Source organism: Amia ocellicauda, chromosome 14, assembly GCF_036373705.1.
Source record: "Amia ocellicauda isolate fAmiCal2 chromosome 14, fAmiCal2.hap1, whole genome shotgun sequence".
Lineage (NCBI taxonomy): Eukaryota > Metazoa > Chordata > Actinopteri > Amiiformes > Amiidae > Amia > Amia ocellicauda.
The window spans coordinates 24,588,605-24,600,738 of record NC_089863.1 but is presented as its reverse complement, the minus strand read 5'-3'; the positions used below and the strand labels follow the sequence as shown (position 1 = coordinate 24,600,738).

Here is a 12,134-nt window from a genome sequence, read left to right as displayed (position 1 = left end):
GTCCTATTTCTTCACAAACAAGAAGACAGTCAAGTTTACAGGTTAAATAGAAAGACAGTCCTATTTCTTCACAAACAAGAAGACACAGTCAAGTTTACAGGTTAAATAGGAAGACACAGTCCTATTTCTTCATAAACAAGAAGACACAGTCAAGTTTACAGGTTAAATAGGAAGACAGTCCTATTTCTTCACAAACAAGAAGACACAGTCAAGTTTACAGCTTAAATAGGAAGACACAGTCCTATTTCTTCACAAACAAGAAGACACAGTCAAGTTGACAGCTTAAATAGGAAGACACAGTCCTATTTCTTCATAAACAAGAAGACACAGTCAAGTTCGTGGCAACCCAGGTTAAATAGGAAGACACAGTCCTATTTCTTCACAAACAAGAAGACACAGTCAAGTTTACAGGTTAAACAGGAAGACACAGTCCTATTTCTTCACAAACAAGAAGACAGTCAAGTTTACAGGTTAAATAGAAAGACAGTCCTATTTCTTCACAAACAAGAAGACACAGTCAAGTTTACAGGTTAAATAGGAAGACACAGTCCTATTTCTTCATAAACAAGAAGACACAGTCAAGTTTACAGGTTAAATAGGAAGACAGTCCTATTTCTTCACAAACAAGAAGACACAGTCAAGTTTACAGCTTAAATAGGAAGACACAGTCCTATTTCTTCACAAACAAGAAGACACAGTCAAGTTTACAGCTTAAATAGGAAGACACAGTCCTATTTCTTCATAAACAAGAAGACACAGTCAAGTTCGTGGCAACCCAGGTTAAATAGGAAGACACAGTCCTATTTCTTCACAAACAAGAAGACACAGTCAAGTTTACAGGTTAAATAGGAAGACAGTCCTGTTTCTTCACAAACAAGAAGACAGTCAAGTTTACAGCTTAAATAGGAAGACACAGTCCTATTTCTTCACAAACAAGAAGACACAGTCAAGTTTACAGGTTAAATAGGAAAACACAGTCCTATTTCTTCACAAACAAGAAGACACAGTCAAGTTTACAGATTAAATAGGAAGACACAGTCCTGTTTCTTCATAAACAAGATGACACAGTCAAGTCTATGGTAAGCCTAAGAAACCTTGTTTCTTAACAAGCAAGAAAACATTTCCTGCCTCATGTACTTGATGTAAGGCAAGCAACAACGTTGAATTAAAATATAGATCGCATTACCTCATCGTCAGAGAGCCAGGGGAGCAGACAAGTGAAAGCAAAGCACCGCAGTAGGGAATTTTTCAAAAAAGGTTCCCTTACCTTTTTTTTTATTTTGCCGGCGCGGTTTTGCTGGTCACTGGTCTGGCCACTCCGGTCCTTTCCGTCAGGGTTAGTGATCCCGATCCTCATCGCCATGTAATGTGGAAGAACAATCATCTTCAACCAGGTTGGAGCGTTAGTTGCAATGCCTTTAATACACGCAGCGTGGAGAGGAACAGTGACTCAAGAAGATCCCAAAGTCGCTCTGCCTTCATTTAAAAGTCAGAGGCTTTTATACACAAAAAACAAAGATCTGGTTAAAAAATCACAGAGTCATTGCTATATTATCTTAGAGAGTTAGCTAAGCAGAATATATATCATTATAGGACAGAGTTCATTGATCAATACATGGATTAGGGAGCAGGCACTTCAATCATACTGTTTGACATTGTCTCCAAGATTCTCATCATAAATAACAAACAGAAATCAAACTACCTTCTGGCCTGACCTTCTAGCTTGACCTTATCTTTCTTAACTATACAAGAGAGTAAAACAGGTATGAGAGAGAATTTCTAACTTTCCTTCCACATTAAATTTTACACGAGAGAGAACAGGCCCGGGACAGCATTGGGACGTGTGCGGAGAGGCTGCGGTGTGGACGGAGATCAGCGCCATGTCACGGGGTGGGTTTGGTCATTGAGGTAGGAGGAGAACCAGGCAAGAGCAGTTCCAGAGATTCCAAGGTCTGAGAGGTATCCAAAATGTTCTTGCAATTCATTAATTGCAATTAATTTTCTCGGCTACCAGCGCATTTCATTCTCAAACACATCCGATTCACAGTGTCCGTGTCGCCCACCGTCATTCAGAGCCCAGGGGGGTAAACGCACAGTCTGCTCTGGGAGTCTCATTCAGACGGTCACAGATCACTCAGTTTCAATTGGATAACTTTGCAAATAGGTTCCAACACAGATCCAATGAAGTAAAATCATTGTGTATCAGTACACTGTAAACAGTTTTCCATCTTCACATTTTTCTCTCTCTACGGGTGTGTGTTGCTTCTACCAAAGCGTGGATGGTCTTATTTTGATCAGTAGACTGTCTGGTTCCAGAATATGTCATAAATATCAATATTTCCTGTGATTTTGTATTCCTACTCAGACCAAGTATCCCCCCCACCTCCCCATTTCAAGATGCGGATGTGTGAAGACATGGCTGGGGATGTGAGGGCAACGGCCTGTCTACTCTGTGTGAGAGCTGGAGGTGAGCAACTATAGATATGAATTGCTATTTGTATTTGAAAATATTATTTTCCCTGTAATAGAGTACTTTTAAATAACCTGCCCCAAAACAACCATTGTTATTTTAATAAATTCTCATGAAAATCAAATACTCTTGTCATGTTTATCCTTCCTGTTTTTTTCATAGTCGTCTTCGTTAATCAGCTCAGCTCTCATTGGCTGCTGCTGGTCTCCGGCCTCCGAATACAATCTGACCCTATTTTGAGAATGGTGGGCAGATCACACTTAACGACTGTCTTTCAAGGAATTGATGTATTTTGCGTTGTGAAGGAGTCACACTTCAATCACACAATCAAACAATATATCAATAAATCTAAAATACTCTTGTCATGTTTATTCTTCCTGTTTGTTTGTTTGTTTGTTTGTTGTAAATATGAAACATTATTGATTGGACACATACATCGGTGACAGACCAAGCTGCTTGTCATCACGCACATTTGCAGATTCATCAGGAGGGCCAAATCGGGCTACATTTCGTGTAGTGAGCCTAGCTGGAACCATAGTCTCCTCTAGAGGGCAGCAGCAGTGATTTGGGGGTTTGTAATGGAGACCTTTTTATCAACAGTTGGGGACTAACTAACTAAGTTTGTTGCAATGGGTATTAAACTTGTGGACTAATTTAGTACTAGTTATAGCTACCTACTAACCATGGGATCATACTCAGTTAGTGCACTATTTGTTGCAATTGACCCATAATGTTTGATGTATTTTTACCCTATTTATTATGTCCATTTATTATACCCACAATGTAGCGCAAAATCCCCTTCATATGAAATCCCCAGATACATTTTAATGTGCACAGTAAACACACACATGAATCTCAAATATTGGAAACAAAAAACAACAGCCTGACCTAACAAAACTACATTACCCAGAATTCCCAGGCGGGTTCTGGCTTTTCCATCCGGGTGAAAGGTCGGACGACGCCAGTGGTCCAATCAGAGGCGTCGTTGTTCCGTCCCGTCACTCAGACAGCAGCAGGGAACTTTCCAAGATGGTGCTCGAGAGTACTATGGTCTGGTAAGAAGCACCAAACTGCCCGATATTTACACGCTTTCTGCCGGGGAACAAGCGCGGAGCGGCCGGCGTCCTGTGGGGGAGCGGTTGTCCGTCTCTCCTAGGCGGCCGATGGGGATTCGAGCCGGGTTTGGTCTCAGCAGAGCCGGCGCTCGGGTGAAAGGATGCGGGGAAGGGGGGGATGGGCGCCGTATTTTCCTGAGTCATTGACTGACAGGGCGCCGTTTCTCCCCGCGGGCCGGCCGCTGTGGCCCCGCTGTCACAGGGAGAACCTGACCCTTCGACCCCCGGCGAGCTGCGGCACCGACACCAGCACCGGCGGCGGTCGGGTGCGGGACGGGTCCGGGTTCCGTGGCTGTCGGCCGGCCGGTACTGTGTTGTAGTAGTCGCTTTATTTACCGGCCCACCGCTGAACCGCAGCACTGTGGGTTATTGTTATTATGAATGTGAATATTATTTTAACTATCAGCCAGGGTCGGAACTTGCATTGCAAAAGTGGTGGGGGGGGCATTAAGGGAAACATTTTTTTGTCTAGGGGAGGAATTGCCACTGTGTGCGTGTGTAAATAAAGTACCCCCCAGCGGTGAATTATACATGCATTCGTCGGGAACTGTATTGACGTCATGGCTCTGAGGAACACGGTGCCAGTGACGTCATCCTTGTTTTTGTTGTCGTTGTGACACAATGTGGGGGTGCAGGCGGGGCCCCCTGGTGCTGCACAGGCCTCAGACTGAACCTTTGATTGGCTATGATTGTGCAGGTGGGGGTGTGCAGAGAGATGGATTTGAACTCGATTAAAAGTCTGTAATTTGGTTTTGTTCCTGGTTTATTCAATGTTTTCCCCCTGCTGGGTGAGTAAGCAGCTTTTAAACTGCTGTCTGTCTTATGCTCTTGAGACTTGGTTGACCATGTGATATTTATTTCTCCACTTTATCTCTTCTTTCTCTTTCGGTCTCTCGTCCCCTTCCTTCTCTGTGCCACAGTGTGGACAACAGTGAGTACATGCGCAATGGGGACTTCCTGCCCACCCGGCTGCAGGCCCAGCAGGATGCAGTCAACATTGTGTGCCACTCCAAGACCCGCAGCAACCCGGAGAACAACGTGGGCCTCATCACGCTGGCCAAGTGAGGCCCTGTCCATCTGTCTGTCCCTCCGTCTGTGTGTGTCTGTATGTCTCTCCCTCTCTGTCCGTGTGTGACGGCATGCCTGTCCCTCTGTGTGTGTGTGTGTGTGTCGGCGTGTCTGTCGGTTGACTAATTGTCGGTGTTGTCTCTCTTCTGGTCCCTGTCCAGTAACTGCGAGGTGCTGACCACGCTGACCCCCGACACGGGGCGCATCCTATCCAAGCTGCACGCTGTCCAGCCGCGCGGCAAGATCAGCTTCTGCACCGGCATCAGAGTGGCACACGTGAGTCTGACCTGCCGATCCGCCGACGCACACACGACACACTGTCTGACTGTCTAATGACTGACTGACACACTGACCGGCCTGTCTCTCTGTCTGTCCCTCTGTCTGTCTGGGAGCAGTTGGCTCTGAAACACAGGCAGGGGAAGAACCACAAGATGAGGATCATTGCCTTCGTGGGCAGTCCTGTGGAAGACAACGAGAAGGATGTGAGTCCCTTCCCCCCACATTCATCCCTCTCTCTTCCCACACTCATCCCTCTTCCTATGTGTGTGTTTTATTTTGTATTGAGTGCTCACTGGTCTCTGTGTCGTCCCCATAGCTGGTCAAGCTGGCAAAGCGACTCAAGAAGGAGAAAGTGAATGTGGACATCATCAACTTCGGAGAGGAGGTGAGCAGAGGAGAAGGAGGAGGAGTAGAGCTCAGGAGAGGGAGGTAGTCGGGGGAAGTGTCCGTCTGTGTCCTTGGTCTGATTCTCCCTCTTCCTCCTCCTCTCCAGGAGACGAACACAGAGAAGCTGACGTCCTTCATCAACACCCTGAACGGGAAGGAGGGCTCCGGCTCCCACCTGGTGACGGTGCCCCCTGGCCCCAGCCTGGCCGACGCCCTGCTGTCCTCCCCCATCCTGGCCGGGGAGGGTGGCGCCATGCTGGGCCTGGGGGCCAGCGACTTCGAGTTCGGGGTCGACCCCAGCGCGGACCCCGAGCTGGCCCTGGTGAGACACCTGGAGGGGCTGAGGAAGGCGGGAGAGAGGGAAGTTGACACGCACTGATAGAGCGAGACTCTAAAACCTCCTCTCCATCTCTCTCTCTCTTCAGGCGCTGCGTGTGTCCATGGAGGAGCAGAGGCAGAGACAGGAGGAAGAGGCTCGCAGGGCCGCGGTTGCCTCTGCCGCCGAGGCTGGCATCCCCACTCCCACTGGAGACGGTGAGAGGGGGAGGGAACTGGAAGGATCTGAACTGTCGTTTATTCTCCGAGTGCAGTTTTGGCGTAGAGCTCTGTATTAACACTCTCTCTCTCTCCCTCCCTCCCTCCCTCCCCCCACAGAGTCGGAGGAGGCGTTGCTGAAGATGTCCGAGTCGCAGCCGGAGAGGGGGACGCCCGGCCTGCCCGACTTCAGCAGCATGACGGAGGAGGAGCAGATCGCCTACGCCATGCAGATGTCGCTGCAGGGGCCAGGTACGGCCCCCTCCCGCCCGTTTTACAGAGATACCGGGGCTTGAAACTACAGTGTCAGTGACGTGGCGCGCTGCACATGAGCGCTTGTGCTGTAAGACGCTTTGGGTCTGCCAGGGAGCGCAGAGAACTCTGGCAATTGGAATGAATGTGTTCCGATTGAAGATTCCGAATGCCTTCTGTTAGTGTTCATAGAAACCGTTCAGTATGTTGGAGGTAATCATTTATGCCAAGCTCATGCCATCATTGTCAATGGTGGCGGTGACACGTATTGAGTGCTGTACACAACACAGGGTTTGTACAGGTCCTGGAAGGTTTGGAAAAGTCATGGAAAAACATGGAATATACAAAAACTTAAGCACGACTTTCTGAGAGTATCGTTTTATTTTACTCTCTGGCACTGGGTACCAAAGTACCCTCCACATTAATTTTCATACGTCATGTACCCTTTCCAGTTCCAAAGAGACCCCCTCACTGTAGGGGTGTAGCAGTCAAGCCTGTCCCGTTCTCTTGGTGTCCCACACATGCACTCGCCCACTTGTCCAGAACACGAGCCAGTTTAGTGTCTTGTGTGTTGTGGGAGGAGCAGAGCGATTGTGGGTTTGGTTTCTGTTTAGTTTAAAAAACAAAGACTGAAAGCAACACTACGAGCGATACAGCCTGACGTGGGAGGACTTTTGTGTCAATTCTATTCTTTGTGCTTTACATGATTGAAGACAGTGTAATAAATACACATTTCTGTTTAGAGATATTATGAAGAGCTAAACGTGTAGAGACAACATTATATTCAGACGAGCATTACGCTACCGTAAGAGAACATTTCCATGTGCAACAATAAAATAATAAATGGCAAATATTTATTGTTATTGTAATCATCATCAAGATACAGTGAGGGGAAAAAAGTATTTGATCCCCTGCTGATTTTGTATGTTTGCCCACTGACAAAGAAATGATCAGTGTATAATTTTAATGGTAGGTGTATTTTAACAGTGAGAGACAGAATAACAACAACACAATCCAGAAAAACGCATTTCAAAAAAGTTATAAATTGATTTGCATGTTAATGAGGGAAATAAGTATTTGATCCCCTATCAATCAGCAAGATTTCTGGCTCCCAGGTGTCTTTTATACAGGTAACGAGCTGAGATTAGGAGCACTCTCTTAAAGGGACTCTCCTAATCTCAGCTCGTTACCTGTATAAAAGACACCTGTCCACAGAAGCAATCAATCAATCAGATTACAAACTCTCCACCATGGCCAAGACCAAAGAGCTGTCCAAGGATGTCAGGGACAAGATTGTAGACCTACACAAGGCTGGAATGGGCTACAAGACCATCGCCAAGCAGCTTGGTGAGAAGGTGACAACAGTTGGTGCGATTATTGGCAAATGGAAGAAACACAAAATAACTGTCAGTCTCCCTCGGTCTGGGGCTCCATGCAAGATCTCACCTCGTGGAGTTTCAATGATCATGAGAACGGTGAGGAATCAGACCAGAACTACACGAGAGGATCTTGTTAATGATCTCAAGGCAGCTGGGACCATAGTCACCAAGAAAACAATTGGTAACACTACGCCGTGAAGGACTGAAATCCTGCAGCGCCCGCAAGGTCCCCCTGCTCAAGAAAGCACATGTACAGACCCGTCTGAAGTTTGCCAATGAACATCTGAATGATTCAGAGGAGAACTGGGTGAAAGTGTTGTGGTCAGATGAGACCAAAATCGAGCTCTTTGGCATCAACTCAACTCACCATGTTTGGAGGAGGAGGAATGACCCCAAGAACACCATCCCCACCGTCAAACATGGAGGTGGAAACATTATGCTTTGGGGGTGTTTTTCTGCTAAGGGGACAGGACAACTGCACCGCATCAAAGGGACGATGGACGGGGCCATGTACCATCAAATCTTGGGTGAGAACCTCCTTCCCTCAGCCAGGGCATTGAAAATGGGTCGTGGATGGGTATTCCAGCATGACAATGACCCAAAACACACAGCCAAGGCAACAAAGGAGTGGCTCAAGAAGAAGCACATTAAGGTCCTGGAGTGGCCTAGCCAGTCTCCAGGCCTTAATCCCATAGGAAATCTGTGGAGGGAGCTGAAGGTTCGAGTTGCCAAACGTCAGCCTTGAAACCTTAATGACTTGGAGAGGATCTGCAAAGAGGAGTGGGACAAAATCCCTCCTGAGAAGTGTGCAAACCTGGTGGCCAACTACAAGAAACGTCTGACCTCTGTGATTGTCAACAAGGGTTTTGCCACCAAGTACTAAGTCGAAAGGGTCCAATACTTATTTCCCTCATTAACATGCAAATCAATTTATAACTTTTTTGAAATGCGTTTTTCTGGATTTTTTTGTTGTTATTCTGTCTCTCACTGTTAAAATACACCTACCATTAAAATTATAAACTGATCATTTCTTTGTCAGTGGGCAAACATACAAAATCAGCAGGGGATCAAATACTTTTTTCACTCACTGTATGTGCTAGTAGATATGTAGTTTAAATGGCACAACTTGACTCCCTTAACTTATTACTCTTACTACAGATTTGTAACTGCAAACAACACTTTTTGCCCTATTATTTATAATGTACTTATCAGACGTCCCTAACCAGGGCAAGTTACAGTTGAAACAAAATACACACGTTTCACGATTAATCATACAGTAACAGCAACTGCAATATAGCAGGTTATAGTTGAACTAAAGTGTGCACGTTTCAGTCATGGCGTTTATGCATGCATTTATTAAACCAGTCCTTAATGTTTTAGAGGGAAACCCAGATCTGCTGTATTTATTTATTCATTAATTTAACTTAAATGGGCACACGTTAACTGAATCGTGTTCGCCTTCACACTGACTGTCTCTGCGGATTGTCCTGCACACCATTCACAAAACGACCGCCTGAAACACCGTCCAGTTGTTTATTAAAATATTAATAAAATCGGCTGCTACCGCTGCGATTTATTATTTTTAAGTTTTAAGTTTAAATAGACATGAATAGACATGGGTAATTGAAAGTGCTTGAATTTATATATTTTGTGGAAGAATAGAAATTGGAGGTTTTTTGGAAAAAAACATTTACTTACACATTCAAGCCTCTTGCTCTTTTTAATAGTCTGTGAGCTTCTGTAAAGCCTGCTAGTTCTCATTATAAAAATTCTCACAGTGTTGTAACCGTAACTAACCTTGATTTGTGTATCGAACTATGCCTTGTTGGGTCCTTGAATTTGAGGGAATTGGGCCTGGAAAGTCCTTGAAGTCCTTGAATTTGATGTTTAAGAAGGTGTGGGAACCCTGCTAAAGGTTCGCTGGGCTGTCAAAGTAATCGATTCTCACTATTCCTACAGATCATGTGAAATGGTATGGTGAGAGAAAATGTGCAGACTTGTGGCGCTAAGCTAAAAGAGCACGTTTTCTTTCTTGACATACAGACCGAATCAAACTGCCGAACGGCTATGTGTTGCTTTTTGATGAAAGCTCACATAAGCATCTTCAGTCTAAACAGTGAGATTTCCACCATCGGATGTGGGACAGATGTTTTGTCAATTCATTACATCTTGATAGTTTACAATTTAGTTATATGCATTTACCATTTATTATCAGTCAAATGTCATTATCAATTACTCAATAAATACATCCCTATCGTGGAAGTATAGATCGTGTGTGTGAGTAGATACAATATGTAAATCAAAGTAATTTTAGTTCTGCCCTTTTATTTAATCATTTAAGTTTATTAAGATAATAAACTATAATATATATTGTATAATGTTACTTAATGGTAGTTCAGTTGTTAATAACTGTTTCTTAAACAAGCATTTCTATCGCCAGTGAAAATGTACGTCATGGAATAGTTCTGGAAAAGTCCTGGAATGTATTTTTCCTAAATGTGTATAACCCCTGAAAATAATTGTATTTCTAATATTTTTGGATGTTATTGCATGAGGTAGAAAGTAGTCGGATTAAAACATTTACATGGCTATTACACGCTAACATTTCTTCTATTGAACGGGTTATCGAAGGTCTGCACCACCCTGTTCATTGGGATGGAAATTTAATTGGGTGTTTATATGAGGGGATTGAATTCTGAGTACAAGAGACAGAGACGGGCAGAGAGAGAGAGAAAGATCACATGCTTTGGCAATACTTATATACAAATGTCATGCCAATAAAGCTTACATTGAATTGAGAGAGAGACACACACACACACGCACAGACTGACCGAGACTGTTTTATGTGGAATTGAATTTAAAAATATTAGTTTTCTTTCCCTCCCTCCCTCCCCCTCTTTTGACAGAGTTCGGGCAGGCCGAGCCCATAGACATGGACACTGGGGCAGCAATGGACACAGCCGAGTCGGCCAAGGTAGGACCCCCTCACTGGAGTGCAGTACCCCCCCGTCGCAACCACCTTCATCAGTTTTTTCTTGTTAAACCATTTCTCTCTCCCTCTCAGGAGGAGGATGACTACGACGTGATGCAGGACCCTGAGTTCCTGCAGAGCGTGCTGGAGAACCTGCCCGGCGTGGACCCCAACAACGAGGCCATCCGCAACGCCATGGGCTCCCTGGCCCCCCACGGCACCCCCAAGCCTGACGGCAGCAAGAAGGACAAGGAGGAGGAGGAGAAGAAGAAATAAACCGCGGGGGAGGGGGGACAACAGGACGGGTGGAGGAGATTGACGGACTGAGAGAGTCCCTGAGACGGGAAGACATTTAGACGGCCAAGACTTAATGATAAACACACACACACACACACACACAGGAATTAACATCAAGATGTATTCAGACACTCCCAATACACACACACACACAAAATTGATTGACTTACTCACACATACACACGCGTTAACCTGAAGATGTATCCAGACAGACAGACGGACAGACAGACACACAGCTGGTCCTGGAGAGAATGCAGCCCCTGCAGGGATTACAGGGAAACCCCCTCTCTACACAGGGAGTGGAGATCGAGAACAATTAAGATGGTAATTGATTCAATTAAGCATTTACCAGCCCAGGGTGGAGTGAAAAGCAGACGACCAAGCCAGACTGTCCTTACCTTTTGCTTTTTGCCTTCTTTTGTATTGACCATAATAAATCTAAAGAGAGCAATGTGGTCAGTCCCTCCTCTCTCCCTCTCCCCCCCTCCATTCCTCCATCTTTCTTTGCCCTCATGCCCTTCTTTCAGCCCCTTCTCTATCAACAAAGGCTGGCTCATATGTCACGAGGGGGCAGCTGTGGTCCTGGATGCCCATGGGAAATGCAGGGATGTCCTGGAGAGCTAGTGTCAGTGGGGGTCTGGTTTTCAGTCAATCCAGGCTGGCTATTGCATCATCAAACCAATTAGCTACTAATTGACAGCTGAGAAACGTGATGGGCCGTGTCTCTCCAGGACCAGGGCTGGAGACCCTGCTGTACTATAGCTCTCAAGGACCGGGGCTCTGTGGGAAGTGGGCCCTGAAGGGAAGGCTGGGGTGTGGATATTGGGAAGGCTGCATGGTTGAATGGTTTAGTCTGATAACAGAAATAACCAGAAAAGAAAAAAAAATACTTGTACTGTTTTTCTTCAGTTTTTCTTTGTTTTTTTCTTCCCTTGTTGGTGGGGGAAACTCATAAACTTATTGTACAAAAAAGAAAATACAATAAAAAAATTAAAATGAATTACAGAGTTAAGTTTTTTTTAATTATTATGTTTTAAATCTCTTGTGGACCGGACTGGACCTTTGGTTAAATCAGTGGAGCTTGCCCTGCCCTATTGGTTTTTCTTCCAACTGAGTGCTTAATTGATCCGTTAATTGAACTAGTAATCGTTTAATTGAAGGTAAAATTAAGCAATTAACAGCTCAGAACGAAAACCAGCAAAACAGTGGAGGCTGCAGGACGGGGTTGGGAACCACTGGGTTAAAGGAATAGAGGGACAGTCCAATATCTGTCCCTTGTTCAACAAGTAACATCAACTGGAAACTACCGTTTCCTAAAATAAATCTGTTCAACCAGCTCTTGAAAACATGGACTAAAGAAATGGTTTAATGCACAGTATTGT

General features: G+C 45.1%; 1 protein-coding gene across 1 annotated transcript; it reads left to right on the top strand.

The window, feature by feature from the left end:
* The first annotated feature begins 3,417 nt into the window (after positions 1–3,417).
* psmd4a (proteasome 26S subunit ubiquitin receptor, non-ATPase 4a) lies at positions 3,418–11,752 on the top strand. The gene is made up of 10 exons (XM_066721333.1): positions 3,418–3,525; positions 4,506–4,646; positions 4,815–4,929; positions 5,049–5,135; positions 5,249–5,317; positions 5,426–5,641; positions 5,745–5,853; positions 5,974–6,105; positions 10,391–10,458; positions 10,549–11,752. Exons 1-10 carry the CDS (start codon positions 3,500–3,502, stop codon positions 10,729–10,731), a joined length of 1,146 nt encoding a protein of 381 aa, XP_066577430.1. The 5' UTR covers positions 3,418–3,499; the 3' UTR covers positions 10,732–11,752.
* The last annotated feature ends 382 nt before the right edge of the window (positions 11,753–12,134 follow it).

Bases quoted from the DNA above. Each gene is read 5' to 3' on its own strand.
- psmd4a (XM_066721333.1), top strand. From the start codon at position 3,500: ATGGTGCTCGAGAGTACTATGGTCTG. The intron at 4,647-4,814 runs GTGAGGCCCTGT...GTCCCTGTCCAG, and splicing joins GGCCTCATCACGCTGGCCAA to TAACTGCGAGGTGCTGACCA. The intron at 5,136-5,248 runs GTGAGTCCCTTC...TCGTCCCCATAG, and splicing joins TGGAAGACAACGAGAAGGAT to CTGGTCAAGCTGGCAAAGCG.